Source organism: Melanaphis sacchari, unplaced genomic scaffold, assembly GCF_002803265.2.
Source record: "Melanaphis sacchari strain LSU unplaced genomic scaffold, SCAv2.0 Contig157_pilon_pilon, whole genome shotgun sequence".
In the NCBI taxonomy this organism is placed as follows: domain Eukaryota; kingdom Metazoa; phylum Arthropoda; class Insecta; order Hemiptera; family Aphididae; genus Melanaphis; species Melanaphis sacchari.
In genome coordinates, this window is record NW_020270704.1 from 180,112 (window position 1) to 199,984 (window position 19,873).

Below are 19,873 nucleotides of genomic sequence, written 5' to 3' on the forward strand. Positions count from 1 at the left end.
TTTGATTAACTCTAAGTATTATCTACAATCTATATTATAGTTATGGTCATAAATATACGTAAGTATACACAATTATTGAATCATTTATTAATATTATTTTTTTTTTAAGTGAAGAAATAGGTAAAATGTCTGATGTAAAATTAAAGTAAAGTGAATCTCATCATTGAATATGTCACTATAATGGGTATGTTACTCGTAAATTTGAATGCAGTAATAAATAATTGGGTACGAAAACAATTCTGAACGGAGACGATTTGTTGACCTTTATTATAGGTATGTAAATTTTACTATATGATAGGTATAATAATAATACCATCATAGGTATTTATTTTACTATAATTATATCGATAAAAAAAAAATATAAAATTAATATAAATATTTTAAAATAGTCATTGTGTACCTATAGTAAAATAAAATTGTATACGTAAAAATTTTAAATTTCAACAGAATGTTTTTAAATTAAAACAAAATAACTTAAATCTTTATTTTTTTATTTGAATATCCAAATCCATCAAAACTTTAATATCTGTATAAAAAACAATTGTGACAGTAAAATTTTTAGGTTTCAGTAAGAACTACTATAAATAACCTTATATTAAATTTTAAAGTTTTAACTATAAAATTGGACATTTTATACATTTTTAACTACAAAATAATTTACAAATTTTCGCGAATTTAATAAGTTTTGTCAGCATTTGATTTTAAAAACGCTCATTAAATAAATTATGTCTATGTATTTGAAATACTTAAAAATAGTAAAAGTCATTAGTTGTATGAAATCCCCTAATTGATTTTCATCAACACTAAAAAATAAGTTAAAATCGTATAATTTTTTCTAAAAACACAAAAATAAAACACATTATTGTAAAATTAACAAATTTTGAATCTAAAATATTAAAATTAAAACTAAAATAGCAATAACTTTTAAAATTACTCTGAACTACTTGATTTAAAAAAAAATCAACAAAAAAACCTAAAAAAATAATACAATAAAGTATGCAATGTTTATTATAATAGATATAAATATTAAATCATTATAGAACAAAACAAATATTAATGAAACTTCAACCAGAGTTAAAACTATTGGGCATCATAATATTATATACTCAATTAATGTTGACAAATTATAAGGGAAAACATTTTTTTAATAAATCTATTGGTTATTATTAAATGGTGTGTAGTACAATATTAAATCGAATATTGGCATATGTACATTATTTTTGTCCAATAGTCTCCCTTTCAGCTATCAATAAAAGCCATTAGTTTAAAAATCAGATAGTTAATGGTTTATTTTTGAAATAAACACTGTTATTGTGCATTTTAATGTATTATTACGTATCATACAAATTGCAGCCTGTTGACAACGTATAATATAAATGGTAATAATAATGGTAGGGGAAATCCCTGTTGTGTTTTACGTTGCGTCAACTATACAATAATGTTGGATCACCGCACTTTATTGCCAATTAGACTTTACTACGTAAGTGATAGCTTAGTTTTTATGCTGTTTGGACATACGAAAAATTCAATGATTCTGTAATGGATAAACCATGTGAAAATCAGATTATTAAACGAGAATCGTTACCAAAAAAAAATGAAAAATATCAACTAAGGTTAGTATTTTAGTTTTTAATCTAAAACATATTATAACTACCGTATTTAAATAATAATACCATAATAAGGTAATTTTGTTATCTTTATTTTATAAATGTTTGTAGTATCAGTAAATTTTAAATTTACAGTAAGCATAATACGTATATGCAGTTAAAATATATAATATGATTGATTACTTGACAATTGCAGTGATTTAATGGTGAAATTGTATTCATTTACCAGTTTAAAGAGATATCTATAACTTTTTTTAAATAATAGAATAAGTATATTAATTTTTAAGAAAAAACTGGAAAGTTGACTCTGTTACATAACAAGTTTCGACCATGCCTTATTATTAAGTAATTCAATATTATAAACGTGTGAAGTTGAATTATATGATAAATTATTGCACATGAAAAACAACTTTTAAGAATTTTTAGTTCAGATTATCTATATTTTATTATTTATTAATATTTTTTTTTTATAAATATTAGCTTAGGTGCCGTACATAATACTTTATAGACAACAAAATATTATATTTTATATAATTATACTAACAATTATTATACGAAAATAAAAATAAAATAAAGGTATAACTCACGAAACTCCTATGATTTAAGTGGTCGGCCTCGATGACCACCACCGAAAAGAATATATACCAATAATTGTTGAGAACTGCCTAAAAAAGAGGTGACCATACAAAATGTAAATCTTTGAGCCGTATTTAAAACGTATGTGAGTTTTACGCCAGAAGTCAGTTTACAATATGTCAAAAAAAGCTACTACAAATTGACGAAGTCCCAACAGACACAGAAGTGGCGTTACGAACAGTCGTAAAAGAACAGTCGACAGGAACTGGCCAAGGATTTTTAAAATACGTTTGTAAGACCAAGTTTCAAAATAAAAAGTGCATTTGTCTTAAAAAATAACGTTTTATGCACATCAAAATGTCATTTTTTAACAACATGTTGTAATAAGTAACTATAATAATATATATATACACAATATAATAACATTAAATAATTTGTTTTTTACTTTTCTCAAAAAAAAAATTGGAATTTTACATAATGCCTAGCTATTTAAAAAAATACCCAAGTTATATATAAAATAATATTGAAAGTCCTATGTCTTATTTACATTGACTAAAACCGGTTGGCAATATGCATAATACCTAGTCATTTTGCAAAATGCCTGAATTATCCATAATGCCGGTAATATATATATTAGTTACAATCAAATAACTAAAATCATTTTTTCTTATTTTTCTTATCGTCAAAAAAATGAAATTAAAATTTCGATAAAAAAAAATAAATAAATGTTATACCTAATTATATTTTTAAGATATTAAGATTTTCATAAGACAAATTAAAAATAATAATTAAAAACAAATAAAAATATGTTATATTAGATTAGCTTGAAGTCTTAGTTAATAAGATTGAACATTTTAAATAATTTTAACTATATTTCCAAATTTAAATCATGTCTAAAAAATGTTAATAAAAATATTTCATAAAAAATTAAAGTCTAGTTAGTTAATTTTTCAATTAAGATAAAAAACTGTTGTCTAAAAATGACAATTTTTATAATTTTCTTGAAGTCACTTTCAAGTTTTAAGGTTTAAAGTTTAAACATTCTTACTATTTCAAAAAATGATAACAGACTAAATAATAATTTAAAAAAATACATAAACGAATAACAATTTAAAAAAATTGACATTGAATATATCTGATCATTATATCTAAACTTCAGAATATTAAAACAATTTTCAAATAAAATCATACTGATTTAAAAATAATATTTTTTTACCTACTTTAATTTAAAATTTTTTTTTTTAATCATAACTTTGATAAAGTTAACAGTGTTTGAAGCTTTTATAGAGCAACAACGATTACACAATTAAGTACAATATTGCAGTATCATGTTTAATTAATATGTTCTACTATAAATTATCAACTAATAATCTTTAATTTCCATATTGAAGACATTTTGAGTAAATTTGTAAAATTACTCATCTTGTACATTATTATGGATTAATTGTTTATTAATTTATTTTAAATTTAACGTTATTTGTGGTGTGCTTTATAATATAATAATGAACTTCTTTATAAATTGAAACGCTTAAGCTTATTTTCGTTAAAAACCATACTATATTCAATAATAACAAAAAATAACTAAATGAAATAAAAAAGATCATGATATACATATGTAACACGAGAGATTTAGAAACATTAAAGCGTATATTTTTATAATAATTTAAACTAAATTACTTTTTCAAGTATAATTATTGAATTATGCATCACAATTTTTTTAAATCAATAACAATTTTAATTCTTTCTATTTATTACATCACCAAATTTTGTTGTTTGTTAAAAAACGAAAAACAATATTTAAAACGAATATTAGATGCATAAATAAAATGAGTTTCACTCCCGAATATTTTTAATTACATAAGACCAAAAACTTAACATTATTTTTCTATATATACACAAACAATATGCCTAATACAAGACTTTATTCTTTATTAACTATTGTCATTATATTTTATCAAATACCTACCTTAATAAAATTAAGGCTAATATAATTCCTGAAAATATTAAAATAATTATGTCCTCCATATGACATCCGTCATAAATAAAAGCAATAAATAAATGTGTGTGTATGTCCCTTTAAATAATATTTTTCCCACATTGAGTTTGTCACCTCTATGTTACTCCTCACTGTATAAAATGAACCCATCAACAAATTAACGAGACACCCTAATCTATTTCATAGCCTATTTTAATCGTGTATATAGAGAAGCTTTGTAATTGACTAAAATAAGAACATTAGTTCAAAAAATTAAACTAACAGTAACTCTATACAGCTTAAAATTTAAAATATTCACAAATAAATATTTGCACAATAATCATTTCAAATTAATAATCTAATATTACAATAGTACGTATATTATGATTATTTTAGTTTTTCAAATATTTTATGATAATCAAAAAAATAAATATAAAACACAGGGTACCATATATACATAATATATATATACTATTTATAATAATTAGGTGCTTAATATTTTAATATTTTAGTTTTTAATATCCATAAATAAATTTATCATTAATTATTATTGCATCAGCTATTTAAAAAAAAAAATTTAAGTTTGATTAATAGACGAAAAATCCTAAAACCACTTAAAGATCACTTTTTGACATGCAATAATATTTACTTAACAATGTAATATGAAACACATAATATTATATAGATACGTCTTTCCCTGTGAGCTGTAGTATACCCAAAACCATACCTTGTCCAATGAGGGAGAATAGTTTTTTTTTAATGTTTAGACCCCTCCTTATTAGTCTTATTGAAAACTGAACATTGCCCGCATGTTTAAATGTCGATTAAAACTGATGAAATAAATGGCTATTAAAGATAATTTCTATATAGTGTCGACTATACATAGCAACAATGTGGACATACTACAGTGAACGTTTGTACCTAAATGTCTAAATGTTTATAAAATTCGTCAACATTATTTTTTTTTAACTATGAATAGTGAATATTATGTCTCAAGTTGGAACAATTGAATATTTTACAAAATATCATGTAAGTAACTGACACTTGATGAAAATATAATTGTATTTTATATTTTCACATTAAATAATCATAACATGTATTATTGTATTAACCAATACAACATACCTAAATACATTTTATAAACGTACAATTTGAAAATTCAAATTTAAAACATATTTTATTTAGTTTTAAATAATATACACATGAAATTTTCAAAAGCAGAAAATCAAATTAATTTTAAAACAAAAAAAAAATTATATTTTAATATTTATTTATTTTTTAATCACATCTATCAACTTTTTAATTTAAAATAATAATTTTTCAGTGTTATATATTGTAGAACTATTATTTAAATTTGTGTTGTTTTATTATTTTAATTTATAATAAATATTATATACTACGTATACTTATAATATTAGTAAAAAACTAGATTTGAATACATTAATTTATCATTGATAAATAACTAATATAAATTATTTTAATGCATAACTTAAATGGGGAGGAAACTCCGATCAGAATCTTTTTTTTTTATAATGAAAAAAATAATATAATAGTTCGCTATTCTACAATGAGTTTATAGTGAAAAAATTCGATTGAACACATTACTTGTATTCCATGTTTCTCTTTATATTCAGTTAACATTTTTTATCATTAATCAAATATTACAATAAGGATTTTATTTTGTATAAAATAATAAAATTATAGGTTGGAGTTCATAGTCAAAACATAGGTTTGTTGTCATTATATAAATAAATACCTTCATTATATTGCCAACATAGGTTAAAATTACTTATATACTTAATTATTATCAACTAAAATATAATAAATAATAATATTAATTAACAATTTTTATTTTTATGGAAAATTAATGATGGGTGCAGATTACATTTACTAAAAAGATATCATAATATTAGGCTAAAAAAACAGGTGTCTCATAAAGACATTGCGTAACAATTTATCGTGAAGAAGTTCATCGTGATAACTTTCCCCATGGCTCATACAATTTTAACTTATTATTTTATTAAAAATAAAAATTATTTAATTAAAATTATTTATTCTACGAAATATACTAAAACACTAACAATTGTTATTTTATTAAAAGTAAATCCAAAAGAAGATATATCTATACAAACATGCTAACTGTACTGAACAATTTGAAAATTATTTTGGTTGTAAAACGTTTACGGTTAACTTCGAATTAATAACTTCACAAAATACAATAAAATCAATTTTTCTAAGGTTTTTCCTGACAATACTGTTTAGTGGAGAAAATTCTTTAATATTTAACAAGCATGGTAGTTGGTGGATGGTGATATCCAGTTTGTTCGAATTGATATTTGAAAATCAGAATTTGAAAATTCGGTATATATTTTTTAATAATCAGGAAAAACTAATAATTAACAATGAAAAACATGCAACATCAATTTTTGACCAAATTTATTTTGCTTTATTTATGTTATTGTACCGATATTACAGAAAAAAATAATAATAATAACGTAAAATTTTTAAAACCTCTTAATTTTATCATTTCCTATATTTTGGCTTTTTTGTTGTTTATAGACATTTAAAATAATTGTCAACCTTTTAAAGTATGTTTCAATTTATATTATTAAAAATTTTGTGTCTCAGTCAAATACAATAACATTATTGTCATTACACTAGTTAAAAATATCTTAAATAAATCAGCGCGATTTCTTTATTTGAGTATTTTAAGTTCAAATTTTAATAAAATGTTATATTTAAACATAAAATAATAATTTTATCTACGTCATTTTTATTCAAAAACTATTTATCTTAAAGCATTGAAATTATTTTCTAAACCTAAAATATTTAGGATAATTTCAAGCTACTTAAATATATCTTAAATCGGTTTGCACTAATAGTACATTGGTATTGACTCAAAATTAAGATATGATCAAATATTACAATAGTTATAATATAATATACTCTATTGTTCACCAATAATAAGTCTAAATTTTAATATTGTAATAGGAAAGTAAATTACTAAAAGTGTTATGATTTCATTATTATAAAATAACCTAAAAAATAAAGGCCAACATAAAACCTGTTCGAGGTGCCTCCGCAGTTCAGAATCGTTTTTCGTGTACAACTATTACAAAATACCTACTTAATAATTTTCCGTTGTAAAAATTAAATTAAATTGATAATAAAATTATCCCTGATAAATTGCCACATGATGAATGAAATATGATAAATTAACGCATATGCAACACGTAACTAATCTAAATTCATTCCAAATTATTCATTTCGGATTATAATTTATAGTTATACATTTAAGAATTTTCAATGTTTTCATCAATATAACAAATTATTAAAAGCTAAAAGTCAATTTTATTTAATGTTAAACTTTAATGCCTTAATGATTAAAACGTGCCTACATTAATGTTTTAATTTTAAAAATCCCTTCAATACCAATATACTTATTATGGACATCATATTATATCGTTGTCAACTGTATAAAAAATGTATTATGTTTGTTTTTCTATATAATAATTATTATTGTGTATTATTTATATGTGTTAATGACAAATTAAATACGGTAAATTAAAATACAAAAAATATTTTCATAATTTAACTAATGTATTAAAAAATAATGTAACTTTATTTTTATTTTAGATTAAAAATTATGAAATTTATATATACTTTTATTGAATACATTATTAAGTGATTATAATTCATTTCAATGTCAAGCTCAAACCAATCAGTGGGATTTGAACTGTAAGTAAATATTCAATTTGTCTATTTGTTATCATTAAGGTATATTTATAGAAAATTGTTTTTTTTTTTTTTAGATGGCTAAAAGAAAACCCAAACATTATGTACGCTGCAGCGTTCATGACGTTACTTATTATGTGTATTGGAATTGTAGGTAATAGCTTAACTATATTAGTAATACTAAAAAGTCCACGGATTCGAAATGTAGCTTCTACTTTTATCATCAGGTAATGAATGAAAATTAATAACTATCGATTAATACTATATGAATTCAAGCATTAAGTAACTGAACACTAAGTATTATAAATTCAATATCTAGAACCAGTATGATAGCAAACTGATACTAAGTATCCACTTTTATATCTCCTGTTTTCAGGCACCTATAACACTGCTCTATAAATATATTTATTAGTGTCTTAAGGGGTATTATTTTATTTATTTTAAGTTTATATGCTACATTTAAAATAAGCTATATGACCAATATGTTTGTTCATCATAACTTCAATACCATATCGGTATATAAATACAAATTTCCTTTTATAAAAAAAAAGTATTTTATAATAGTTTTTGAATATAAGTGGCTCTTAGAGATGCTTTATATAAACTGAATAGGTATTCAATTTCTTTTTTATATTATTTTGTATCAAACGTTTATTTTATTTCATATAGTATTCAATTAATATTACATTAATACCTTATTATTAACGAGCACATGTTGTTCAAATGTATTCACGGATTTTTAATGTTTTTTTTTTACACTTACAAATTTGTTACGATATTAAACTCGGTAATAATATTATAATAACTTACTATATTATTCGTACTTAACTTTAAGCTCATAATTTATGATTCATAACTTATTTGAAAAATATTAACTAGTAACTTAGTATATTTATGCAGTAGTGTATTTTCTGTTATCCTTATTTAATTCATACGAGTATTATTTTATTATTATTTTTAATGATCTTTTGTTCATACTTTATTTTTTATTTAATATTAGGTTGTATATGAGTTATTATTTCACTCTTATAATATTATACTCTATTTATATAACAATCTATTTAATCTATAATACATTAACCTATCTTAAATATCATATTTAACTGAACGATTTTAATAAATGAGTCGCTTTGTTAATTTCTATAGCCTAGGCGCAGCTGATTTGTTATTTTGCATAACTGTATTGCCATTCAATGCTTCACGATTTTTAAATATTAACTGGGTACAATACCCACAATTATGTTCAATTGTCCCGTTTTTACAGTACGGAAATATTGGAGTGTCACTGCTTTTTATTACTATGATCACTATAAATAGGTAAGTAAATATAAATAATAAATAGGTAAATTCACATTTTAATATTTAAAATTTTTATTTTAATAATTTTTTACTTATATAAGTTTAATATAATTGTCTGAACAATATTTTTTAAATATTAACTAATGCGAATAATTTTTTATTTTTTTTTTTTAAATTATACGGTATTTTATTATTTGTATAGATATTTAAAATCCTAATGATATTTTTCATACATTACAAATGTTTAAGTGTATAATATATTATGTAAAAACTAATTAACTAAAAATAGTAGGTAATTACTATCTCCTTACAAAATAAATTGAAAAATGTAAGTTAAATTTACTTAACGTGTGTTAAACTGTCAACAAACTATTTATTTATAATACAGACTAATTTTCGTCAAATCAACCATCATCCTTGTTAGTTTTTAATGAATTAATAGGTGATGATTAATGCGATAATTGTTAATATATCCAATTATAATTAAAATTGTAATTTATTTATTTATATAAAATTTAAAAGAAATCCACATACTGTATACTGTACATTATATACATTGAATTATGTTAGACGTTCGTCTGCGTTCGTCTGCGTGGTGTGTTATGAACTATGACTATACGTTTGAAAAATAAATTAACACATTTGAAAATGACTAATCTAAGATCTGTTTGTTATAAATTATAATGTATTTTAAAATATTTAAAAAATTTAAGTTATATATTAAAATACCTTGATTGTCTTAAGAAAAAAATAAAGAAAGAAAAAAAGGAAGAAAATAAAATTAGACGACTCTAAGCTTCCGGAATCACTAACCAAATTGCTTTATCGGGACCCCATCTATCCCCGCCAACATCAAATATTCATTTACTACTATTCTACTCAACCAAATGTAATACTTCATAAAATTATAACTGCAGTTAATATACTATCATATTTTTTGTAATTTTAAAATAAAAATTATATGTAAATCCATCTCAATGATCACTGTTATTAAGGAATATCTTCGATCAAAAAAAAATAATAGTAAAATAATTGAAATTCATTTAAATTAAAATAAATTAAATAGAAAAAAATAATACTAGTTTAATATTATATTGAATTTAAAAAAAAAATATGATACATTTTTTTTTTAATTAAATATTATAGTTCATGATAGAGTTATTTTTAATACATATTTTTTACTGATGTTAATATTTTCAAAAAATAAAAATAAATTAATACATTTATTTACCTATAATTAATCATTAAAATTAATTCATTTTATAATATAAATGACCTAATTAAATAAATCAATATTCTAGATAGGATACTCGTACATTAAAGCTCACGTGTTTGACGACAGGAATATTGGAGGTTAAGTTAGTTGTGTCCCAGATGATAGAGTCAGTAGAAAGCAATTAATATTTTAGGTAATGATACAGCCCGTTGACAAAATTTTTGCATTTCAGGGGTAGGGTGGGGGAATATTATATGATTATCAAGAGACCTGTGATAATAACTAAAATAAAATACAATGTGGCAAAACGTTGCTCACGTCGAAAAATCAGGAACAGTGGATAGACAATATAGATTAAAGACAGAATCCTAAATACAGAGTGTTCCAAAATGATTCATCCGATTACGAACTGATATAGTTCGGCAACGGTTAATCGCAGGTTAATGACCAATGTATTAATGGAAAGATTAGATAACTAAGTTAATTTTAAGTTATCTAGTTGTTAAATTCGGCACCGTAATCGTTAGTGACGTAACTTAATTAGTTGTTATCGAAATGTCGACCGAGCAACAAAAAGCGTTTTGTGTGCTCCGCTTTGAGAAGTTTTTTTTTTTTTTTTTTTTTTTCTCTGGGGTTACATAAAAAGCATTGTTTATGTACCTCCCCTTCCAAAAGATCTTGACGAATTGAAAAGTCGCATTACAGGCGCCATCAACTTGGTTACAGTCGACATGCTTCAACAGGTTTATGAGGAATTTGAATATCGCTTAGATGTGTGTTGTGCAAGTAAGGGGGGTCACATTGAACATTTATAAGCATTGTACCTAAAACTTAAAATAATCCATCAAAATTTAAAATTAATTCTAACATGATTAATCAAATTTTACAATAAATATGATTTTTTTAAATCGGATGAATCATTTTGGAACACCCTGTATATTCTAATACTAACATTATTATACATAATATACAAACGTTGTAACAATAATAAACTATAAAAGCAATACGAAAATATATGAATAAACGTACGAATTTTAACAACAACAAATTGTATTCATTGTTAATAATGAGATATTTTAATAAATCAAGATTCATGAGGGGGAAATGAATATAATATTTTAATATTTTTTTGAATATTACTCTATAAACTATTTCAATAGTTAAGATATATTATTACTTATAATATAAATGTAAAAGCAATATTAATAATTTTGAATAACACTTTATTGGATAACTGAGATTTAGTTTGCAATATAATATTCTATAATATATTAAATGATTATTTTAAAGCAACACACAGTATATCAAAACTTATTAAAATTTATATAAAAATACTTTTTTTTACATAACCCATTTCAAGTCATAATAAATCGAAATTTTTGAAAAAAAATATATTTTTATGCCTAAATTAAATAGTTTTTGCGTGTATTTAAAAAAATATTAGAATAGAGTAGTCAAACATTATGCAAGGTACTATTGTACCATTTCACTAATAAAAACTTTAAAATACTATTATAGTATAGAATACTACTATGATTAACACCTCTTTCGGAATTTGATTTTTGTAAATCGAAATTTTCAGACAATTTTTTTGTTTGAAATACGAAATTAAAATGTATATTGTTATTCAAAAAATTAAAAATTTGAGAAAAAGTATAATAACACGAAAAAGGGAAAAAAAATATTTATTTATTTCTATTAAGCTGGTACGATTCGAAATAATTAACAATTAAGTACTACTAAAAGTACTGAATTCTAGTTGGGTCTCGAATTCAAAATGTCAATACTAATGGATCCGGAATTTTTTCAACAAGTTTTAAATTTTACTAACATTTTATTTTCCATTTTAACAGGCATCTATTAGGATTTAGAACTGTCTATTAACCACAGATATGTAGTTAAAAATGGTTTTTTACCTATTTTATTATTATTATTATTATATATTATTTTGAATTAAGTTTGTCGTTTTCAACAGATAACATCCAAAAAGTTTGAATATAAATGTTTTTTTTTTGTTTATTTGGAAGTCGATAATAGATAAGAATTTAGTAATTATTATAAATTGCTTATATTGTAAGCATTTTCATAAATATTTCAGGACAACTTTTGAATGTTTAATCTAAGTAATACGTGCAACTGTTACATAAAATTACTTAAAAATTTGGTATTTAACTAGTATACCACCTGTGGTTAGCCCATATTACTCGGAACTCAACTCAGATTCACCGGCTTAAAGATTTAATCAGCATATTATACTACAAATTAAATTTCAATTGTACAATTTTAGTTTTTATCATGTATTCAATAAAAAAAGTATTTATTTTAGGTATATAATGATCGTTCATTCAAGCTTATATAGTATAGTATATCGTCCAATATGGATAACTTTTATGATAATGCTTTGTCTAATTATTTCGTTTGGCATGCTGGTACCTACCCTTTTAAGTAAATGGGGTATGTATTTATAGTAATATAATAAATTTCCTACTTAAATTATAATATTTTACAAATATATTTTTTAAGGTAAATTTGAATATGATCCAAAGTTAGGTACATGTTCAATAGTATCTGATGAATTTGGTCAATCTTCGAAATCTGCTCTTTTAATCACTGGGTTCATCATACCATGTATTGTAATTATTTGCTGTTACACTGGTATATTTTTGGTTGTTCGTAAGTAAGTAAAATCAAATACAAATTAAGTTTTATATAATAAATCAAACCAAAGCTCATCTTCAACTACTGAATAGGTACCTACATACAATTTACAGTCGATTAAGAATGAAAATATTTAATTAATATTTTAAAATACTAGTCAATTTACCATAACATTACACAATTTTTATGATTTTATTAGAATATTATATATTCATTGAAAAACTAAAACACAACTTAACCCTTAAGAATTTTATTAAATATATTTTGATATTTATTACACGCTAATACATTTACAGTGAGACGAATCCGTTACTATATGTTTATATTTTTTACAAATTATTCAACAAATATTCTTTAGTTTTCTATACATTATGAGAAACTTTATAGAAAAATTATCTCTTATTTACCATATTTTATATCATTCAAATAGCCAAATTAAACTTTTTGAAAGCACACCGTTAGTATAAATACCTGAACATTAATATTGTGGTGCTATTTATATGGCTATTTTATTATGTTGAAAACAAACTAACGACATGCATCGACAAATATTTTTTGAATATATTAATGATTATATTATAAATGAATAAAATACCTATGTTATATATTTGTATACGTAACCTTTTTTATTTTACCAAGCTATAATATCTAAGAGTAAACAATTTATTTTAAATAATATTGTATCAGAACTAACTAGCAAAAAAATTAGCGTTATTAAAATTTTAAATATTTCCAAAAAAAAAAAAAACGTTAATTAACATTGGTTTTTTTGTAAAAGGTTTATAGTAAAATAAACTATTTTTTTTTAATTATAATACATCTTTGAATTTAAAAAAAAAGAACCTAAGCCAATAATAGTTAAATAAAAATCAAAAAATCAAATAGATTGTTTATTGTTATAAAACTGCAATAGAAATGTCTAGTACAAAATCTAAAAAAAACTAAATTTATATAAATTGTTATTTAATGCAAGTAGTACATAGGTACATAATATTAAATTATTATTTTTAATGTTACTTAGTTTATATTTAATTTCAGTTCAGAAAAACGAATGCAAAGACATCAAACATCCACCCAAAGTGATCCAACAGCAACACATATGCAGTCCATAAGAAGAAAACTTAGTGAATGGAGGATAACTAAAATGGTGTTGGCTATATTTTTATCTTTTGTACTTTGCTACTTACCAATTACAATTACAAAAACTTTAGATCCAAGTGTTCAATACCCAGGTATATATTATTAAGTAATATCTATAAAATAAATTAAAATATAAAATTGATAACAGAATAATTTCATTGACTTGGATTTTCTGTTCTCTAGCACAATCTTAATTGGAACTATGCAAAATTATATTTATATTATAATATGTACCTATATCCTGTACTATCACCGTAAAGAACAGTATCAAATATATTTAAAATTACTTTACAATTATACACATATAAATCTATGAAATCTCTTTGATTATAATATATTATTATATATAATACCTTAATTTTTAAACATATGATTTGGATAAAATATTTCAATAGATGCGTATAATAAATACCTCTAATAACGAGGTTATTTTCCTAAATAGGTAATACCACTTATCAGTTAAATATGTAATAATTTATAAATATTCAATAAGTAAAATTTAATTTTAGTTATATTATTATTTTTTATGGAGATATAAGTATAGTACGTGTTACATATTTTTTAATACATATACTATTAATATAAGGCCTAAGTATAGTACATTAGTACATAATATGAATATAAAAATGTAAATAGTAGGTACACATCTTACAAAAAATTAACCTCACAATTTTCAACTATTAAAAAATATTTTACTATGAAATAGTTCTATTTTTAAACATTTTACAAAATAAAGATTAAGTAGTACATACTACATAGTAAGTGATATTACTTTCACAAAATCAACATTTTTGTTTTCAAAAATAGTGATTATTTAAACTATATAAAGTAGAAGGTAAGATTTAGGTTTCCCTTTATGAATTTTATGTATAAAAATGTATTCCACGCATTTTACTTTTTTAATAATCACTATTACCATTTATTCGTGTATATTTTGTATTGATACTTAACGGATATACATATTATTAATGTACCATTCACATCCTCAAATTAATTTTAACGCAAAAATTCAATAGAAAAAACCCCGAGAAAGTCGCTTTACTTATAAAAAATGTCGAGTGTACTTCGTCATTGAATAGGTCATTATGATGAATATATTAAACTTGAATTAAATGATAAATCATTATATACGTAAATCTAGACGGATGTAATCTCCTATATTTCTAAGAATATTTTATTATATTTAGTACTTATTTTAATATTAAAAATAATCAAAAGATAAATTAAGATGAATTTCTGTATCTATAAATTATATTATGCAGAACTATAAAACCTAATATCATGTTTTCTATTTTATTTAGCTGTTCTTTTGATTGCATATATTATGATTTACGCATCAGCATGCTTCAATCCAATTATATACGTCATAATGAATAAACAATATAGAAAAGCATTTAAATCAGTTTTAAATTTTGGATGTTGTGAAAAAGCTACAAAACGAGTACCTGTTTTGAGATCTATATCGAAACGTCTACAACCACACGGTAAATTGATATCATCAACTGTCATGCAAACATTACAAACAATAAGCCCGGGTTAAGAGAGAATATCTTAACATATTGAATTTTTTAAGAGTCACAAACTTTGCAATAGGTACATTTTTTTAAATATCGCTTAAAATTAAAATTGAAAACTAATATTGAATTGATTCATAAAAAAATAACTTTAAAAAATAGAGCACTAATAATATACATATATTGTTCATTGTTTCTTGGGATTTAATATTATTATTATTTATTATTTTGCTAAATATCTTAACTTTTAATAATATTAGATTGAAAACAAATGTATACAAATATATTTAACTATTTTAAATTAAAATTTTTTCACTGAAAATCGCTTTCCAAATTCAAAAAAAAAATAATTAATTCAGAATCAGTCATCAAGACTACTCTCATCATAAATTATAATATTTGACATCCAAAAATAAATTTGCGAAACAAAAAAAAAGATTGGATTCAATACGCACTGTTTTGATATATTTTAAATAAAACTAAATATTATTAAAAGATTATTTGTCTCATATAGACTATACATATAATGTCTTAATCCGGGCTTGCATGCGAAATGTGCAAATACAATCAGCTCATTTATTACAAAAAAATATAATATTATTAAACCATATTTAATGTTATTTAATTCATGATATTACATCAAAATAAATTGTTAAGAATGTCTAAGTTTGGATCATGGTCGTTTGAGCAATGGGTGTAATAATTTTTTCCAAAAAATAAAGTCTATTTAGGCGAGTGGATTTTTTTCTGTGTAAATGATATACACGTATAATTTTATTTTATTAATTATTTTAATTTTATATACCTAAGTAATAAAATACAGCTATATTCACATTTAAAAAAATATATAAATATAAACGGGCGTCATTAATTTGGACGAATGACCCAAAATTTATTTGAGTAGAACATATATTATTGGGACGATAAAGTAAAAGATCATTTGGGAGAATTTATAAAATAATGAATAATATACCTATAGTTAGTAAAAACAAATGTGTGTGCCATATATGTAAGTCTAACTTATAAATATATAACTGTATGTAACTAATATGTATGTTGCGAGGGAGGTAACATGTCTATTCAACAATTTTTATACTTCATATATATTTTTAACCGTACCAGTTTAAGTTAACTGAAAGTCAAAAAATGAGGAAAAATTTTATATTAGTTCATATTAATTTCACTTCAGTGATATACGAGTATATAAATTCACCCTAACGAAATATTAGACATATTAGGAGGCTGTGTAAATTGCATCCAAATAATAAGTATAAATTGACTAAACGATATATTATTTTAGCTTATTCACCCAAATGAAAGCCGCTCGCATAAACATCATCCTAATTTATGCTTTTTATATTATAGTAGATAATATTATATTCATAGAGTAAATAGTCCCTATTTATTATTATATATAGAATAATACAAATAAAACGTTGATGAATTATAATATTATATTTTGTACCAAAAATATGACATAAATAATTTAGTATCATAAATACGATATAGCTATATTATAGATATATCGTAACATGTAACATAACTGAATAGTTCATAGTAAATTATAGGTAAGTACCTATTTATTTTTAAACTTAACATACTTAAATTTCAGGAATTCAAGAAGACCGTGGATTTGGAACAACTGTATCACACGTGTCATCAATTGCTCTAGAATCATTGGATTGTAATAACCGGATTTCGCGTATAGCCTAATTTAATACAATTTTTATTGAAAACCATTATTTTTATTTTTTATTTACTATACACATTTTTTCATACATGACGTTTAAGATATAAAGTATTTTTTTTAATACTTGTAAACGCATAATATTGTATATTTAATAAAAATAATATTAACTGCCTATAATAAAGCTAGTCAATATTAGTTCATGATTTAATCTAAAAAATCCAAAACATTTTTTTTTTTTTTTTTTAGAAATATGTAGCTATTATCACATATTTATATTTACATACAGTCACAAATATATTACCTGGCATGTATTTTATATTAACAATAAATTGAATATCACCGATTTTTATAACACCAGGTACATTAGTGGAAATCGGACTTTGTATAAATAAAAAATAAATAACTATATTATTAATACTATTCAAAAATTGTATAGGAAAGTACATCACTCATAATATAAAATATATATTATTGTTATTAAAAATAATATATATTTTTGATGAAAAAAAATTCCTAGTCTTCCTTGATCTGCTTACATGGCAACCATTTACAACAATATTTTTAAAATAAATTTTAAACACTGGGAAATTTGCTTCTTTGTATACTATTATGTAAATGTAATACTAAATTTCAAATAGAAACTCATAGACGCTTATAAAACATTATTGTGAATTGACATATTTTATTTTATTATTCATTAAAAGCAAACTGATGAGAAACCTTACATATAATTTTTGACCAAGCTAAAAGATTTTTTTTCAAAATTTATATAAACAGTTAAAATTTAAAATGTCTATGAAGTAAGAATGTAAGATATACTTCAAAAAGAGCTATTTCATGATATGACTCAAAATATTTTCAAAATTATAATATATAAATATAATGTTAATATAAACTGTTGGTGAAAATTTTAAATATCTATCGTTATTCATTTTAAAATACTACCTAAAAAAAACGATGTTATTAAAAACTATAAAGAGTTTTAAGTAAAAATTTCCGTTTTTACTAATTTATTTTTTTTTGTTTTTCCTAATTATTTTGAAAAGTAGGTACTAAGTATTTTTTATTTTGATCTACCAGACATACAAATTAAATTAATTTTCTTTTCCAGAAAAGATATTGAAGTTGAAATCTAAGCTTTTTTTCTACTATACGTTTATCGCGTAAACATATAAACAAACAAAACACATCATTGTAAAATCAATACATTCATCGCTTCATTCAAAATCTAAAAGGAATTGTACAATGTTAGCTTACAATAATAACATTGTACTCAATTTTCGCCCATACCCAGATTCTAACTTGTACGTGTATATTTTATTCATCGTAAATAAATGACAATTTACTATACGTATAAAATAGTAAATACATTAAACATAATATGATATCAAACAATTATTGTAGAATTATACATTTATAATATATAAATATAAAGTATTTCACTCTAAGTACTAGAAAAAACGTTAAGTTGGGTTAAGTTAGGCTAGGCATTAGATAAATTTAAAGTAATTAAAAAAAATTCTATTAAGAAATGCATAAATATTAGATGTATTATATGTATTTATGTAACCAGGGTTTTATCTGATATTATTTGATAGATAGTTATTACTTATTATACACGTTAAAATATAAATAAACATCCTTGTTTCCTACCTTTCTCAGAATCTACGAATACGGTTGATAACAGTCTAAACAGTCTAAACACCAAGAGTTAACTATAAACAGAATAATTATAGAATATAATAACTTATACAACTTATTATAGACAATTATTTATATACGTCAATATTTTAAATCATTACTAAATGTACAACTGAATTAAATATATTTTTATTTTTATTTTTTGATAGTTATACGTAGACGTAGGCATATAAAGTATGTATACAGATTCCCAAAAAAACAATACCAATCTCATTATAACGAAGTGACATAAAACATAAAATTAATAAAGCCACTTAATATCCTAATATTTTATAATAGTTAACTAAATGATAATATATTATATTACATATTATATATTATTTTACAAATATATATTATATAATATGGTAGGTACATCGTACTTGTGTTTTTACACAAAATATTACCTTGTTAGATGCATTCTCCAATAAACGTATAACTTTCTTCAAATATAACTGCAGATGAAAAAAATAAGTATGTTCAACTTGCAATTCTGACATAAGGATTAAACGTTTACCATAATTTGCACACTATACTATTATAAGAACTTATAACTTAAAAAAAAAAAAAACACCAAATACACCAAAACAAATATAATCACAAAATATTCTAATAATTAAATATTGCTAAAAAAAAAAATAAATTAAAGAATATTACGGTATAAAATATACTCTTATAGGTAAGTATATCTTGATTGCTATAATAAATATTTCTTCCCAAAATATGAGCTGAACACAATATGACGTATAGAAACGTGTATCAATGTATCTACATGGACGTATG

At 22.3% G+C, this 19,873-nt stretch overlaps 1 protein-coding gene across 4 annotated transcripts; it reads left to right on the plus strand.

Annotated features, from left to right (window-relative positions):
- Positions 1-1,455: 1,455 nt before the first annotated feature.
- LOC112592107 (G-protein coupled receptor moody) lies at positions 1,456-17,503 on the plus strand. Of its 4 annotated transcripts, none has more exons than XM_025336093.1 (9): positions 1,456-1,613; positions 7,795-7,896; positions 7,971-8,120; positions 9,040-9,210; positions 12,735-12,862; positions 12,932-13,085; positions 14,105-14,298; positions 15,508-15,690; positions 17,333-17,433. In XM_025336093.1, exons 2-9 carry the CDS (start codon positions 7,862-7,864, stop codon positions 17,431-17,433), a joined length of 1,116 nt encoding a protein of 371 aa, XP_025191878.1. In that variant the 5' UTR covers positions 1,456-1,613; positions 7,795-7,861. The 4 variants fall into 4 exon arrangements, with proteins under 4 accessions (XP_025191878.1, XP_025191881.1, XP_025191879.1 ...); XM_025336094.1 differs by lacking the exon at positions 1,456-1,613 and adding an exon at positions 5,068-5,187; XM_025336095.1 differs by lacking the exon at positions 1,456-1,613 and having other exon boundaries at positions 7,862-7,896; positions 17,333-17,503.
- Positions 17,504-19,873: the final 2,370 nt, after the last annotated feature.